Source organism: Vulpes lagopus, chromosome 2, assembly GCF_018345385.1.
Source record: "Vulpes lagopus strain Blue_001 chromosome 2, ASM1834538v1, whole genome shotgun sequence".
NCBI lineage: Eukaryota > Metazoa > Chordata > Mammalia > Carnivora > Canidae > Vulpes > Vulpes lagopus.
In genome coordinates, this window is record NC_054825.1 from 130,892,479 (window position 1) to 130,910,022 (window position 17,544).

Below are 17,544 nucleotides of genomic sequence, written 5' to 3' on the forward strand. Positions count from 1 at the left end.
AAACATGCCCACAGATGATTCAGATTAAGACTTCAAACAATTTAAAATGTCCATTAGTAAGTGGCTTATACTTTACTGAATATACATTGGAATACAAATGATAGTAACAACTAACATTAAGTACTTACTATGTGCCAGACACTGTTCTAAACGTCTTACTTGTATTAACTTCATTAATCCTCACAATAACGCTCTGAGGTAGGGACAATTACAAACTACATTTTATAAATGAGGACACTGAGGTGTAGAAACTTAAATTCCCAAACACCACAAGCATGTAAGTGACAGAGGAAGAACACAAACATAGGTGGTAGCAATCCCCAGAGACTGTACTTTTTAAACTTTTATTTTGAAAAAATTTCAGAATACAAAAATAGTATAGAGAGGTCCTAAATTCCTTCCCCATAATCATCAAATGATAACATTTTACCATATTTGCATTATCATTCTCTACACTTTTTCTTAAACATTTGAGACTAAGTTATAGATTGTGATGTTCCTTCACCTCCAAATACTCACTGTGATTTCCCAAAACCATAAATCATTCTCTTACATACCCATGGTACAATGATCAAATTTGGTAATTCATGTCGCTTTAATGTGGAGCATTTCCTTGGTCCTTATCTTTCATGCCCTGACATTTTGGAATAGTATAGGCCAAAGTTATTTTTAACAACTACATCCCTCAATATGAGTTTGCTTTATGTTTCTCCAAAGTAAAATCCAATTTATGCTATATTTAATAGGAATATCACAGACGTGATGCTGTGTTCTTCATGGAGCATTCTCTCTGGAGACACAGGATGTTGAATTGTCCCATTATTGGTGATATTGTCTGGCCATTTAGCTGAGGTGTTATTTGCCATGTTTCTTCCCTATAAATGAATCATTTTCCCTTTGTAATTAGTACCTTATGGGAAGACACTTGAAGGGTAGGTACAAATCTGGTGCTCATTATACTTTTGCTTACTAGTTTTAGTATCCTTTAACAATTCTTGTCAGAAACAACTATTCAAAACCTATACTCTTAACATGATGCTATCTATGCAGGCCACTAAAAAACAATGAGGTAGCTCTCTACCTACAATATACTGGTACATACAGAAATCTATTTTCTATTGTCTGTGGAAAAAAAGTTGCAAGTATTTTACGTAATTCCATGATGTTAAGTGAAATACACATATATACATATTACAGAAAATATCTGGAGAAATACATGCCAAATGGGTAACTGTTTACTCCTTGCCAGGCAAACCAGAACCTTTATAGTTTTATTTATTGTCTTAAAAATATGCTTGGTTGCAAAAAAGAGGAAAATTCAACTACAGTGACTTAAGTGATGCATACATACTTATGTCATGCCAAATAACAGGAATATCAGAAATAATCTTTCTTCTTCACCATCCTAAGCTCTAAGGCGGTCTTAGATTTACATGTTTACAAAAAGAAGCAGGACCTACCTCCAACATCACATTCATGTTCAAAATAAATGACAAAAGAAGGGGTGGGCCATACCATTATTACTCCAAGTGGCATACTACTGAGAGTAGAAGGGGATGCTATTAATAACTACATCAGGATAAAAGATGCCAAGTAGGACTGTTCCATGTAAGCCAGTATGTAGGCACCAGCTGTAACAGAAGAATGTGCTAAGAAGGGCAGAGAAGAAAACTGAAGTCTGGGCAATTCAGGAGGTGGGGATCCACATTTGAAGGTAAGTAGGACTTTATCCTAAAAAGGAGAAAAAGCATAAGAGCTAGAAAGAGCATCCTGTGCAAAAGCATGGGATAATGAAAGAGAATAGTGTACTCAGGAGCAGCTGAACAACAATAAGCCACAGAGAGAAAAAAGATGAGTAAAAACACCCAATGATATCTGTACCATGTATCACAATGAGATGTTGGCTCACACCTCTAAGTGTGATCATCAACAAGGTAAGAGATGACAAATGTTGATCCAGATGTGGAGAAAAGGGAGTCTTTGTACACTGTTGGTGGAAACGCAAACTGTTTCAGCCACTATGGAGAACAGTATGGAAGTTCCTCAAAAAATTTAAAATATAACTACCATATATATGATCCAGCAAACCCAATTCTAGGTATATAGCAAAAAGAAATGAAAGCAGGTAATGAAGAGACCTATACAACTCCCATATTATTGTAGCATTGTTCACAATAGCCAAGACATAAAAACAACCTACGTGTCCTCCAATGGATAAATGGATAAAGATATGGTGTGTATATATGCATATGGAGTGGAATACTATTCAGCCATGAGAAAAAAGGAAATTCTGTCATTTGCAACAACATAAATAGACCCTGAGGATAACATGCTAAGTCAGACAGAGAAAAACAAATACTGTATGTTATCTTTTACATGTAGAATCTAAAAAAAAAAAAAAAACAAAATTATAGAAGCTAGTAAAATGGTGAGTAAAAGCAAATAAAATGGTGAGTGGAGGAACGGGAGAGATGTTTAGGGTACATTATCTGCAACTAGTAGGTAAGTCCTAGAGACCTAATACACATATAGGGATTGTAAACAACAAAACTGTATTATAAACATTAGCTTGCTAAGAGACTAGATTTTAACTGTTCCCAGCACTAAGAAGTAATGATCATTATGTGATACAACAGGTGTTAGTTATGGCTACTACTGCAATTATATAGCAATATAAATGCATCATATCAATATGTTGTATACCCCAAACTTACACAGTGGTGTATCTCTAACATAACTCAATAAACAAACAACAAAAAAGATGAGCAATAAAGTTAGAACCAGCTCACGGGAAGTGTTACTCTAAGGGTTTTAACTTTTATCATGTAGGCAGCAAAAATGTTCAACTTCTGGTTAAAAGCAGTACTTCCATTACACCTCTTAAAATCATACTAAAGATGATACTAGAGGAATTAAAAGTTTGAATCCCAAAGGACAGAGAATGGAGTACAACAAACAAAATACGTAAGGCAATTTTTGGAAAATACAAAGTAAATGGACAAAAAGTAACTGACTTAGGTGAGTGGAAAAAGCTAAACCAATGCCCTTGGAAAGCAAGGATGAAGAAAGCTTTCAAGAATTAGAGGTATTAGGGGCACCTGGTGGCTCCAATTAAGCATCTGCCTTGGCTCAGGTCATGATTCCTGGATCCTGGGATAGAGCCCTGCACTGAAGCTCCCTGCTCAGTGGGGAGCCTGCTTCTTCCTTTCCCTCTCCCTCTCCTTGTGTTCTGTCAAATAAATAAATAAATAAAATCTTAAAAAAAAAAAAAAAAGGATTAGAGGTATCAGACACCTTTGAAGGATGAGGTGTGGCTCTAGTAGCTGGATGTTTAAGGAAGGAGCTCTTACTCTCCCCTCCCACCCTCAGCCTGAACAGCAAAGCAATACATGCCTGTCATTACAGGTGCAGAATACCCAGCAGCACCTGCCCCAATGCCTGGCACATGCTAATTAAACAAATAACAGTATCAGTAAGGATAGACAAACTTTTCTTTAAAGAGCCATATAATATATATTTCATGCTTTGCAAGCCATGTGGTAAAATAGAGAATATTATGTAAGTACTTATATGACTATTTAAATGTAACCATTTAAAACATACATAAATGGGGGCCATATCAGGGGCTCAGTTGGTTAAGTGTCTGCCTTCTGCTCAGGTCATGATCCCAGGATCCTGAGATGGAGCCCTGTGTTGCATTCCCTGTTCAGTGGGGAGTCTGCTTCTTTCTCTCCTTCTGCCCTTTACCCCCCTGGCTCATGACTGTGCTCTCTCTCTCTGAAATGAATAAGTAAAAAAAAAAAAAAAAAAAAAAAAAAAAAAAAATCTTAAATAAAAATTCAAAAAACATTCTTTGCTTAACGGCCATAATAAAAACACAGGAGCAGGCTGGATAGGCCTATAGGCTGTAGACTGCCAACCTTTGTTTCCTAGGACTTCCTGAGGGTTTAGATGTAGGGTATGAGAGAAAGAGAAGAGTCAAGGATGACTCCAAGGTTTTTATTCTGCACAACTAGAAGAACTCTGTTTGCTGAAATTGAGAAGACTACAGAAGGAAGAAATAAGGAGGCAAGGGGAAAATCAGCAGCTCTATTTTGGAAATGTGAAGTCTGAGATAGACGTCCAAGTGGAAAATGCAGAACAGGCAGTAGCATATGTGAGTCTGAGATTTAGGGAAGTCTATAAAGTCTCAGCTGAGGATACAAACTTAACATTCAATAGCAGAGACAGAATTTAAGACTATGAAACTGCATGAGATCATCAGTGGAATGAGTATGGAGAGATGAGGTATAAAGACAGGACCCGAGCCACACCAATGTTTAGAATTGTGCTGACCAATATGGTCATTACACAGCCAATTAAGTAGAGAGCATTTGAATCAAACTGAGACGTGATGTAGGTGTAACATAGAGACCACACTTAGAATATTTGCTACAAAAAAATATAATTTTACATCTCATTAATTTTTATTTTAGTTAACATACAGTGTATTATTAGTTTCAGGATAGAGTTTAGTGATTCTTCAGTTGCATATAATACCCAGTGCGTATTTACATCAAGTGCGTCCTTAATGCCCATCACTCAGTTATCCCATCCTCCTATTCATCTCCCCTCCAGCAACCCTCAGTTTGTTCCCTGTAGTTAAGAATCTCTTGGGGTGCCTGGGCAGCTCACTGGGTTAAACATCCAATTCTTGATTTCAGCTCAGGTCATGATCTCAGTCATGTGATCACCCGCACACTGCGTTCTCCATTCAGCACAGCTGTCTGCTTCTTGTCCTCTCTCTTCCGCTACCCCTGCTTGTGCATGCTCTCTCTCTAAATAAATCCTTTAAAAATGTCTCTTATGGTTTGCCTCTCTCTGTTTTTACCTTATTTTATTTTTCCTTCCATTCCCCTATGTTCATCTGTTTTGTTTCTTAAATTCAACATGAGTGAAATCATATCGTATTTTTTTTTAAGATTTTATTTATTTATTCATGATAGACACAGAGAGAGAGACAGAGACACAGGCAGAGGGAGAAGCAGGCTCCACACAGGGAGCCCGATGTGGGACTCGATCCTGGGTCTCCAGGATCACGCCCTGGGCCGAAGATAGGTGCTAAACCGCTGAGCCACCCAGGCTACCCAATCATATGGTATTTATATGGTATTTGTCTTTCTCTCTTTCAGAGAAATTGGAATTCACAATACACACTAGTTCCATCCACATCGCTGCAAATGGCAAGACTCGATTCTTCTTGACGGTTGAGTGATATTCCACTGTGTGTGTGTGTGTGTATATGCACAGGTATAGGTTTATACATATACATACATATGTGTATATACACACACATATCTTCTTTATCCATTCATCTGTCAATGGACACCTGGGCTCTTTCCATATTTTGGCAATTCTCAATATTTTATAAATGATTATATATCAAAATATTATTTTAGATATACTGGACTACATAAAATGTTAACAAAAATTTCACCCACAGACTACTAGAACATTTTAAATGAGTTAAATGGCTTGCATTCTATATCTATTGGACAGTGTTGGTTTAGAAAATGAGATGACAAACAAGAACAACCAGTGAGGCAGGGAACCAGGGGAAAAAAACATCTTAAAAAGAGAAAATAATTTGTTTCAAGGATGGATTTCATGTCAAAAATCCGATGCCTGATTAAGTTTAAGACCAAACGTTAATCAATGGGTTTAGCATCACTGAGGTCTTAGATGACCATGATGATAAAGTTTTGGTGGAACACCATTCAAAGTCTGACTGGAGAGGATTCAAGAGAGAATGGACATCTCTTAAGGATTCTGGCTAAAAAGAACCGAGATAGGGGAGAGAAGCTGAAGTTATGTTATGTGAAGAAATGGTAACATACTAATGGGAATGATCCAGCAGAGGGGCAAATTCATTACGCAAGGGACAGAGGGTAGAATTGCTAGAGGAATATTTGTTAATATAAGACAGGTTATGGGATCTAATGTACAAGCGGAAGAGATCGCCCTCATATAGGTTCATCTAGACAAAGAGAAGGGTCAAAGAACACAGAGCACATGTGCAGGTAGGTGAGATGACTTTCACTTATTTAGTACAGTAGAAAGGTAGGTTGGCTTCAAGTAATGATGGTACAACTGTTAGAATTCTGAGATGGAGTGTGAATGACCCAGGGAAGGAGACTTAAGGCCCACTTGGAAGTACGTGGTGGTGAACTGAAAGTAGACCAATCAGAGTGCAATCAACTGCAATCAACTGAGGTGTGCAAGTGTAAAGGCACAGCAGATAGAGGGCTGGACTTAACTAGAATTGAGGTACAATAGGCAAGAGAGGAAGAGAGCTGCAAGTATAGATAAGGGAGTAGCCGTAATGAAGGAAGATAGTTTTAAAGTTAGAAAAGAGAGTCAAAAGGGTAATGACAATAAAAAGGTAATATAAACTGGAGTCCATGTAGGGGTGAATTGTAGGAGTCAGAACACAAGCAACATAGAGACAGGTGGTGGTCTGTGAACAAAATACTTCAAACTGAAATTAGTAAAGGGTTGCGATGACCAAGTCTAAGGTATAGTCATTAAAATGAAAAATCCTAAAAGCTTCCACAGAGAAAATATGGGTTACATATAAAGGAGCAGGACAGCAACACTGAAATTAAGAGTCAGTGGAGTAATGTCTAAAAAATTCGGAAGAAAATAGTTTTCCATTCTAGAAATCTATCATGACCAAACTTTTAATCAAGTGTGAGGGTAGGGAAGACATTTTCAGACATGCAAGTTCAAAAAACAATTCCCTCCTGGTCTCCCCATCGAACTGCTGTACCAAGCAAAGTAATAAACTAAGAACAATAAGGGTATGAAATCCAGATAACTACAAATCTAACAAAAAAGAAAGGGAAATGGAATTCCCAGGAGAATAGTGAAGAGAACCCTGGGATCACAGCTGTACAGTGGATGTAGAAGGAAACTGATCCAGTGTGAAGCTAAAGAACAAAGGAGCTAAGGTGAAGAATTTCAAAATATATATAAACGGACAGACTGATATATTTCATAATAATGGGAAGAGAAGAATATGGGAGAAGCTCACAGAAAACTAATCAAATTAAAAAAAGAGGAGGGAGTTATCACCTTCAAGAAAAATAAAAATTTTTGAGAAAGAAATGTACACTTACACCATTTGGGTTCATCTGTCATTAGTATTTATACAATCATAGTAATGTCAACATTGAATAATGATTTAACTAAAAATTACTATTTGGGTAAAACAGGGAGTAAAATGTGAATGCTGGTTATATGCTAAAAATGTGCTGACATATCCTACCTAAAAATTGCTAAAACTGTATAAAATTGTTTATATTAAAACAATTATATAAAATTTTTTATATGTAGAAATGTGGAGATAGTGGGGAAAAAGCTAAATATAATTTAATATTATGGAATGTATAAGAACATAATTTTTCATTTTACATCCTATGGTCTATTTGATTTTGCATAGTATGTAAAAGTATTACTTTTATTAAAACACACACCCCAAGAAAAATTTTCAAAGAGCAAAACCGAATACGACCAGATTATCTACTTTTAAGAAGGTAACAGGTAGTCAAGTGGAAAGTGGCCTAAAGGGAAAAACTGGCCCAAAAAGAAATGTGCAGACACTCTCATAAGAACCTAAATCTGAAGCTGACAAAAGCTCAAACTAAAACAGGAACAAGGGGCAACCCGGGTTGGCCCAGCAGTTTAGCACTGCCTTCAGCCCAGAGCGTGATCCTGGAAACCCAGGATCAAGTCCCACATTGGGCTCCCTGCATGGAGCCTGCTTCTCCCTCTTCCTGTGTCTCTGCCTCTCTCTGTCTCTGTGTCTCTCACGAATAAATAAATAAAATCTTTTTAAAAATTAAAAAAATAAAGCAGGAACAATGAGAAAAGGAAAAGCAATGCCTAGATTCAAAACACTTGCAAGGTAAAAACAAAAGAATTCAATCAGATAACGCTGTAGATACCATTCTGTAAGATGCAGAATGCAAGACGACCAGTGGTTTGAGGGGGGAAACTGTGGTTTCCATTTTGCACATGTATACAGGATATTAAGAAAGACACATGTCTCCAGTTCAGGAGTAAAAACAAAACAGAGACACATATGAGGGCAAAATATACCAGCATGTAGGAACTTCAGAAGCAGCCAGTTCCAACAAGTGATTTATTACAGTTCATTCTTACTTATTCACTACCAAGTCTCTTAAGGACTTTCAACAGGTAATTCTTTTTCTAATTATAAAACCAAAACAAACTTATCTGGAGAAATCTGAAAAGTTTACAGAAACAAGAAAGCATAATCTTTCCAGCCCAGGAGTTTTTATTTATATTTCTTTCCAATCTTTATTTTTCCTAACCCTTTAAAGTATACACTCTCTCATGATTTTTTAAACATTTTATTTATTTGAGAGAGAAGGAGTGCACACACCAGAGCGCACAAGCAGAGGAGAGGGGAAGAGGGAGAAGGCAAACCAGACTCCCCGCTGAGCAAGCACCCCCCCCCGCCCCATCATGACCTAAGACAGGATCATAACCTACACTGAAGGCACTGAGCCATCCGGGCACCCCTACTCTCCCATGATTTTAAACACCTTTCTCTATCACTCTGTATAATAAATTATCCATAATTTACTTCATGTAAACCCTTATGGTGGCATTTTAGTTGATGCCAACTTTCACTATTAAAAACTGATTAAAGTGGGCATAATGTATCCTCATTTAAGGCTGAGTTCTAAACATGCAGTAATTAGTTTCAGCTGTGCTAATGCATACTCCCACTAATAAAAATCAAATGACAACTTACTGCATCCTTACCAATACTGAATATTTTTATTTAAAAATATATTTGGCAGATAAAAGGTAAACTAATTATTTTATTTCTTGGATGACATGGAGACTAAATTTTTAACTGTTTGGTCATTTATTACCCTCCTCCATGAGTAAGCTATTGGTTTTATAGCCCAGTTATTCATTTGGGCTTCAGTGTTATACTTTATTTGAACGAGATCTTAACACATAAATATTGATCATTTTTGTTATCTAGATTTTTCCAAAAAACTTTCTATCAGCTTTTTCCTATTGGTTTTCCTTTATGATTTCTCCCATTTGGAAGTTCTTTATCCAGAGAATATGCAGAATTTCAATTATAATTATAAAAAATTTATTTTCATTTACTTTTAAAACAAACTCATCCAGGCATGTAATAAAAATTCCAACAGCACCAACAAGTATATATCCCATCCTTCAAGATTCCAGTTATATTATGTATGAAGATTTAACTACTTCCCATTAAAAAAAAAATTGACAGTAACTTATACAACTTTTCTACACCTGACTTATTTTACTTTATTTTGGAGATCTAATCTTACTTGTAAACCTACCTCTTTCTTTGTAAAGGGCACACAATACTCTACTGTATGAAGATAGCATCATTAAACAAGTCTATTGATAGATATTAAGGTAGTTTCTAGACTTTTGTTACTATAAACGAAACTACAATTAATGTCCTTATACATAAATCTTTGTGCACAGCACAGATTTGTATAATAAATTCCTAAAAGTGAACTTGCTAAGTTGTCATATACATTGTAACTCATGATACTACCAACTGCTCTTTAAAACAGTTGTGAGGGATCTCTGGGTAGCTCAGTGGTTTAGACCTGCCTTTGGCCCAGGGCATGATCTTGGAGTCCTGGGATTGAGTCCCACATCAGGCTCCCTGTGTGGAGCCTGCTTCTCCCTCTGCCTGTGTCTCTGCCTCTCTCCGTCTCTCTCTCTCTCTCTCTCTCTCTCCCTCTGCCTGTGTCTCTGCCTCTCTCCGTCTCTCTCTCTCTCTCTCTCTAATAAATTTTTAAAATCTTAAAAAATAAAAATAAAACAGTTGTGAATTTATAATACCATATAAATGTATGAGTCCTGCTTACAGTGGAAACCTGAGCCCTGACTAATAAATTTGTATCTGTGTGGGGGTGCTAGAGTGAGAAAATCATAATTTTGCAGCCATCACAGTGATTAGCCCAAGCAAGCATCCAGTGATGCTAAGGGAAAGACTTTAATGAGCAGGATATTTGTATAATCTTAGAGTTTCCCTATGGAAGGCTTATTATATGCCAGGGTAGAAAACAGTAACCATACAGTGATCAGAAAACACCTTGGAACAGAGTAACATGACCACCAAGGGGGGCAGATGGGCATTGTATGCCTCAGCTGCAAAACCAGAACGAGGACACAGTGTCACTTATGTTGTAATCCTGCCAGGACTGTATAATCTAAATGTAATCACAAGACAAAATATACAAACCCCAAATGAGGAATATTCTATTAAAAAAGACAAACCAGAAGAGGCCTATGTTCTCCAAAAATATCAATGACATGGAAACAAAGGCCGAGGAACTGCTGTAGATTAAGAATACTAAAGAGGCCAAAAAAAAAAAAAAAAAAAAAACTAAAGAGGCAACTAAATGCAGGATATGATCCTAGGCTGGATTCTGAACTGTAGGGGAAAAAAAATGCTAGGAAGGGCATTACTGGGTCACCTCATGGGAATAGAGTATGGAGAGTGGACTGTTAATACAGATTCACTGAGGTTGGTAATTATACTATAGTTGTATATGAAAGTATCTTTTCTCTTAGAAGATGCACACTGAGAGGTGTCTGCAGGGAGAAGGTCGTAATTGTATACAACTTAGTTTCTTATGGTTCAAGAAAAAAAACATACATGAGAGAAATTGAGATAGTAAAGGGGACAATGGATTAATAGCTGAAATCAAGGCGAGGGACATATGCTGTTTTTTGTGCTGTCACTATAATTTGTTAATTCGAAATTAAAAGTTAAAAAGGAAGCAGTGACTACTCGTCTCACACACACAGCACATGTGAGTGCCTATTTCTCACTCTCATCAACATGGTATATTATACAAGATTTCTAAGCTTTGCCAATAATGGGTACAAAATAGTATCTCAGTTTTAATCTGCATGTCTCTGAAGTTACACATCTTTTCTCATGTTTAAAGGTTCATTTTCTATAAACAATCTTTTGACTTTTTAACAACTTAAAAAAAATATTTCATCTATCTGCATTTTGGAAGGCAACTATACTCACCACTATACCACCAATGCCGGCTCTATCTGCATTTTGATGTTGTCATAAAGACTGTATCCCTCCAAAATTCATATGTTAAGTCCTAACACCCAATGTGATAGTATTTGGAGGTGGGGCTTTTGGGAGGTGATTGGGCTATGAGAGTACAGCCTTCATGAATGGAATCAGTACCCTTACAAAAGAGAAATAGAGAGCTCCTGTGCACCTTCTGCCATGTGAGGACACAGTGCAAAGATGGCCACCTATAAACCAGAAGGCAGACAGACACTGGAGCTGCTGGTGCCTTGATCCTGGACTTTTTAGCCTCTGGAAGTGTGAGAAATAAACTTCTGTTGTTTACAAGCCACTCCATCTATGGTATTCTGCTATAATAGCCCAACAGATTAAGGCAGATATAAAATGATGGTAAATTAATTTTCAAGGGTGTTAACCAATTATCCTAGCACTGTTTGCTAAATGAATCCTTTCTTTGCCCTGCGATTAGGACTTTTGATGTCTTTTTGGGTGTACTTGGAGAATGTAAGTATTTAATAACTTGTATATCTCTTCTCACTTATTAACTCGAACTAATCTTTTTAAAATTTTCACTCAAATGGGTAAGATTTTTCATAATGATACCCGTAGGAATTAAAATTGGTAGCTAAAAAAACCAGTAAGTATGTAAAAAGCAGACAATATTTCATACACAACTCACAAGTCATGTGTTTAAATGTGAACAGTCATATTAGCTGTATTATTCTCACATTATTAATATAAATTTAGAAAAGCTACATGTACTATACACTGAACCACTGTAGGGGACTAATATATTTAGTTTGGATCAGTAACAGCATTAAAAAGAAAAGTAGGTTTCAACAAAAGGAGAACTGAGAGACTTCAGAGAAGAAGCTGTGTCTTCTCTTTGTGAATCCCCACAATACCCAGAACAAAATACTCTGCACATAATGGATACTCCATGAATGGTCCCAACAGAAAGAACATATACTGAGATCGAAGTTTTCTTAGAACAGGATTACTTCAGCCAATACATCTGTAAACACCACAGCATCACTTTTAAAAACTGTTAACTATATATATTGATAAAAATATGTATCATATAATCATTTAGATATATCACAATAAAGTGGTCAATGAGCTTCAGGAATTCTCTTAATACAAAATCTTACCTCTTCAAAAACAGCAGCTTTATTTACTTTTTCTCTTGCAATATCACAGATTTTTAGGATTCCCAGAGCAAAAGCTTTCATGGCAGGATCTTCTATAAAGTCTGGATTATGAATGTAAAGGCACGTAAATACGGTCTGTGCCAAGGAATGGCCTTCTAACCATGTTATCTACAAGGAAAAGAATGTTTATGTTTAAGATGACACAGAGTCTGCAAAGTCTAAATTGACCCAGCAGCCAAGGTCTGGACTGCCGCAGATCCAAATAAATGTATTATTAATCATGGTATTTCAAAGATGATTAAAGGGAAGGTCAGAAGAGACAAAAGAATTACAATTCACTTTTACAGACTAAAATTTTTCAAAAATCATATACCATAAATAAGATTAGCTATCTAAGGAAAGCATTCTCACACAGAATTCAGTTTGCAATATATTTGGGCACTAATGAAATTAGAATGCTGCCTTACATACTATCCAAAAGCAATCGATTCCACAATGGAGTCAATAAAAATCCATAAAGTAGGGAATTCACAATTTTAGAACTAACCAGGTACTTAGCCACTCATCTAACTTTTCTTTTTCATCCTTATTACTACTGATCTAGTCAACAGTATCACATCCCAATCTAGAGTACTGCAAGAAACTGCACAAGTTTTCCTGCCTCCCACCTCTAATTTGATAACCCCCAACCAGAGGAACTTTCTGGGAGGTCACAGTTTTTAGATTAGCCAAGTGTATTTTAACTCTTACCAAACAGCAAAAACAAGTATCCATTATCCCTATCAATTCAGGCAAGGTGAGGTCTTTAATTTTAATGGTGCCATCCTAAAAAGGAGGAGAAATATGACATGAGTAAAAGTTTTTATAAATTTATGGTTTCTATGTTTAGTAGCAATTTTTGCCTTCCAAAAATCAAATATTTTAGAAAATAACAATTCTGTATCATCATCTGATAAAAACTAAGATACCGGGGCATCTGGGTGGCTCAATTGGTTAAACGTCAGCTTTCGGCTCAAGTCATAATCTTGGAGTCTTGGGATTGTACCCTGCATTGGGCTCCCTGCTCAGTAGGGAGGGGGTGCTTCTCCCTCTGCCCCTCATCCCACTCATGCTCCCTTTCTCTCTCAAGTAAATAAAATCTTAAAAAAAAAAAAAAAAAAAAACTAAGATACCAACTCTGTATTCTTAAAATATATTTTAAATAGATATTCAATAAGAAAAATCAAAGCCTCTTAATTATAACAGAATAAAGGCCTATATAAAGCAGTCAAACCAACAAGTATTTAAAAACACAGTTCAAATTAGTTTTAAGCATTAATAAATATGAATCACTTCAATGGATCAAAACTACTTAAAAAGAGAAAAGTAAACATTTTTTAAAAAGATTTATTATTTTAAAGAGAGTGTGCATGCACATGCACTGAGTGAGGAAGGAGAAGCATAGAGACGGGGGGAGAGAGAGTGCCTCAAGCAGACTCCCCCTTGAGTGCAGAGACCAACCTGGGGCTCAATCTCATGACCCTGAGATAAGCTGACCCAAATGAGCCAGCCAGCAGGCTCAAGAAAAGTAAACATTTTTAAAAACCCTTCCCGCATTTTGATTAGGTTGTTCAGCAAATCCTTCTTCATTAAATATGCAAAATTAAACTCTGTGGCAATTATAAATGAATCTGTAAGTCAATCCTCACAGAATGAATTTCAAATTCAAAACCACAAGTATTTTGCCTAATATATTAATACATAAAATTTAATACCATAGCCAACTACCCTGGTACTTGAACATACACGGAAATCCTTTAAAAAATTAATAAACACACACGCAGAAATTTAGAGCAAGCTTATAATGAAGACCTTGAACAATTTACAGATTTCAAAAGAGATCAATAACTAAAGGTTATAACTAATTTTTATTTATATATCTGAGATGTTCTTAAAATAATTATACTTTAATACACCAAGTTTGATCTTCATTGTTTTAACATATGAAATAACAAATGATAAAACACAAAAAGCACAACGGTAACTACCTTAATAGCTTGTTCAAAATTGAGAACTTTTCGATTAACTTGGTTTCCAATCATGCCAGCGTCCATCTTGGGATCCATCATTTCAATGGCAGACATGGCTTCAAAAAGACCAAACCTGCAAATAAAAAAATTAACCCCACAAATTGTTTTTGAACCAGTAAGTTTACCCAGACTCTCACAATGATATAAAAATTATTATAGTGCTTTAAATAACTACAGTATTCTACATATTTAGTCTTCCCAATTTGCCACCACTTGTTTCAATTAAATAATCTTCCTTTAACATAAAAATTGTTTCAAGTATTTGCCACTCAAATTATTTTACAGGTACTGTGGGAGAGAAAAGAAAACAAAAGATTTTCTTTGTGTTTCCTTCTCAAATGCTGCACATTGGAAATTTTGGAAAAAAGACCAACTGGTCTAAATGGATTTCACTTTGCCTTCTTTAAGTAATTTTCTCTACTTAATATTCAGAAAGCTGTGTTGGGAAGAATCATCAAATATAACTTTAAGATTTCTTCATTTTCTTTATATCATGAATAACAGAAATATCTGGCACATTACTGTCTATAATGCCCAAAGTTCTGACAATTAACATAATGAAAAATAATCCAACAACCTACTTATCTTGTCTGATATTTACGGCTTGTTAGCCATAAAAGCAGATAGTTAGGATGCACTGTGGACTGGTTAATAAGTATATCGTTAACTGAGATATGCCTCAAAAAAATGGGAAAGGAACAAAGAAAGCTTAAAAGAAAATCTGACAGGTGATCAAGCTACTGACTTCATATTTCACTCAGTCCAAGCTATTAGATTACCAGGAAAATAAAGATATGTACCTTGTTACATAAATCATTTCTCTCAGAAGAGCAGCACCAAGATACCACTACCAGCTTTAAATTAGAAGACATTCTTCCCTGCAATCTCTCAAATATCTTAATGCTTCAAGATAATCTGAAGATGAATGAATGTGATATTATTGAAGACAACTCTAGTCTATGCTAATCAAAACCCAAATGGTATTTTTCAAAGAGGTTGTCAAGCCAAAAGAGTAAATATGCAAAAATGAAGAGAATTTTTTCAACAAAAACAACAGAGATTCATCAAATATCAAAGACATGATAATTAAAAGCATTTTAGAATACAAAGATCAATAGCAAACTGCTTAAACTCACATTTCTGTAGAAATTATATATGATAAAGGTAGAATTTCAAAGTAGTGAAAAATAATGGGTTAATAAATACTATTGAAACAAGTGGCTAAACATCTGGAAAAAGTGAAATCTCTCACACAATTTCACAAAAAGTAAACTTGGAACAAGTTACAAGACAGCTAAGGGAGATAAGAATCACAAGAATATAACTTTAATAGATGGTCAGGGAGGCTGCTGGCAATGTGGTTCCCTGGGCTGAGCCTAAAACCTTGGGGAAATGAAGAAGGCTTGGTTAATCCAGCTATCTTCCTTCAAATCTTACTGCATAGTCAGGCCCACATTCCTGCATTAGCTTGTGATATGATTATATCTTTCCTAGAATTGCCTGCAACACCAAAATGATGCCCCAGAATGGTTCTTAATGTGGTCGTCCCTAGATCAGCAGCATCAACTTCACCAGGAAACTTTTGAGAAATGCAATTTCTGTGGTCCCACATGCCAGCTCTAAAGAAGGAACTTGGGGGGAGCGGGTGGGGGGGAGCAACATGTGTTTCAACATGTGGGATGATCCGGATTCACACTAGAGTCTGAGAAGAACTACATTTCAGAGTCTACCCCCTGCTTCCTAAATGTCTAATCTTGGCCACTAATTTAACACTTTGTATTCCTAACCTTGAAACTGAGTCTGGCCATAGCAGTAGGAGAACTATCTATGGGAGTTAAACAACCAAGCACCTCTCTTTTTTCACCTTTCTGGGGAATTCTCAATCTGCTTTCATCCAGCCATTAAATCACTCATCTCTGGCCATCAACCAGCCTATCACAGATAACATACAGCCTGTACCTTTTCTTCAAGAAATTCCATGTCCTATATATAAACTCTCAAGGAAAGGACCACGAGTCACAGTTGCATTAAGTACAGCCATTTCATATCACAACTAGGATCAGCTGTCCCAAAATTACTCACTGAGGTTAAAAATATAATTATTTTATTTTTACAACTTTGAAATGTAATATTACCCAGGTCTCAAGGAATATACTGCACACAAAAAACAGGTGTAAATATTACACTACACTATTTCAAAAGACACAAATACTTACAGCTTATCATGAAGCAGTTCTCCCAACTTTAATTCTAAAAGAAAAAAAAGAGAAAAATTCTTTGAAAAATTACAACATTATATTTAAATTTTAATTGTAAGGAAATAATCCAAAAGTTTAGCTCAAAAATGGACTAGATTACATTAAACTTCTTTTTCTAAGAAATTACTATATTATTTGTACGCAGTTACTAATATAACGCCTTCTACACAGTGAATATTTAAACCCTATAACTTGAACTTTTTAGAATTAGCCAGTGACCCACAACAGACCAAAATAATCTGATCAGAATTACCAATCTCATTTTAAAGTACCACTAGTAAAATTTCCCCATATATACTTTTTCATAAAACTACTAAAGTTTCTTAAATTGCTTTTAAACCACTTGGTGTCATAATCTAGCCTCTCGTGTCCCAGTAACAGTGCCAAAGCGACTTTTTAAAATTTCATTTTACTCAATCTGGAGGGGCAAGATGGCGGAAGAGTAGGGTCCCCAAATCACCTACCCCACCAAATTACCTAGATAACCTTCAAATCATGCTGAAAATCTACGAATTCGGCCTGAGATTTAAAGAGAGAACAGCTGGAATGCTACAGTGAGAAGAGTTCCCTGTTCTATCAAGGTAGGAAGACTGGGGGGGAGGGGGGAATTAAAGAAACAAAAGGCATCCAAGGGGGAGGGGCCCCGCGAGGAGCCTGGCCCCGGGGCCCCCGGGACAGGAAAGCTCCATCCCAGAGAAGCAAGAGCATCACCAATCTTCTCAGGCAGAAAAGCACTCCCAGGGAGTTAGAGCAGGACCCCAGGAAGGTCCGGGATGCCCTCAGGCTCCCTGGGAAACTAACACAGCAACTGCGCCCAGCGGAGAGTGCGCCAAGCTCCCTAAAGGGCTGCAGCACGCACGGCTGGACCCGCACGGCTGGACCCGGGAGCAGCTCGGAGGGGCTCGGGCGGCGGCTCCGCGGAGGGGGCTGCG

The 17,544-nt window shown here is 36.5% G+C and overlaps 1 protein-coding gene across 4 annotated transcripts in view; it reads right to left on the bottom strand.

The window, feature by feature from the left end:
• The window catches only part of NAA35 (N-alpha-acetyltransferase 35, NatC auxiliary subunit), a 106,406-nt gene that overhangs the window by 70,789 nt on the left and 18,073 nt on the right, over positions 1-17,544 (bottom strand). For all 4 annotated transcript variants that reach the window (XM_041746563.1, XM_041746561.1, XM_041746560.1 and 1 more), the window contains 4 exons: positions 16,571-16,604; positions 14,313-14,427; positions 13,036-13,110; positions 12,286-12,453 (listed from right to left, as the gene is read on the bottom strand). In XM_041746563.1, the coding sequence (XP_041602497.1) occupies positions 12,286-12,453; positions 13,036-13,110; positions 14,313-14,427; positions 16,571-16,604 (392 nt within the window). The remainder of the gene's footprint in view (positions 1-12,285; positions 12,454-13,035; positions 13,111-14,312; positions 14,428-16,570; positions 16,605-17,544) is intronic.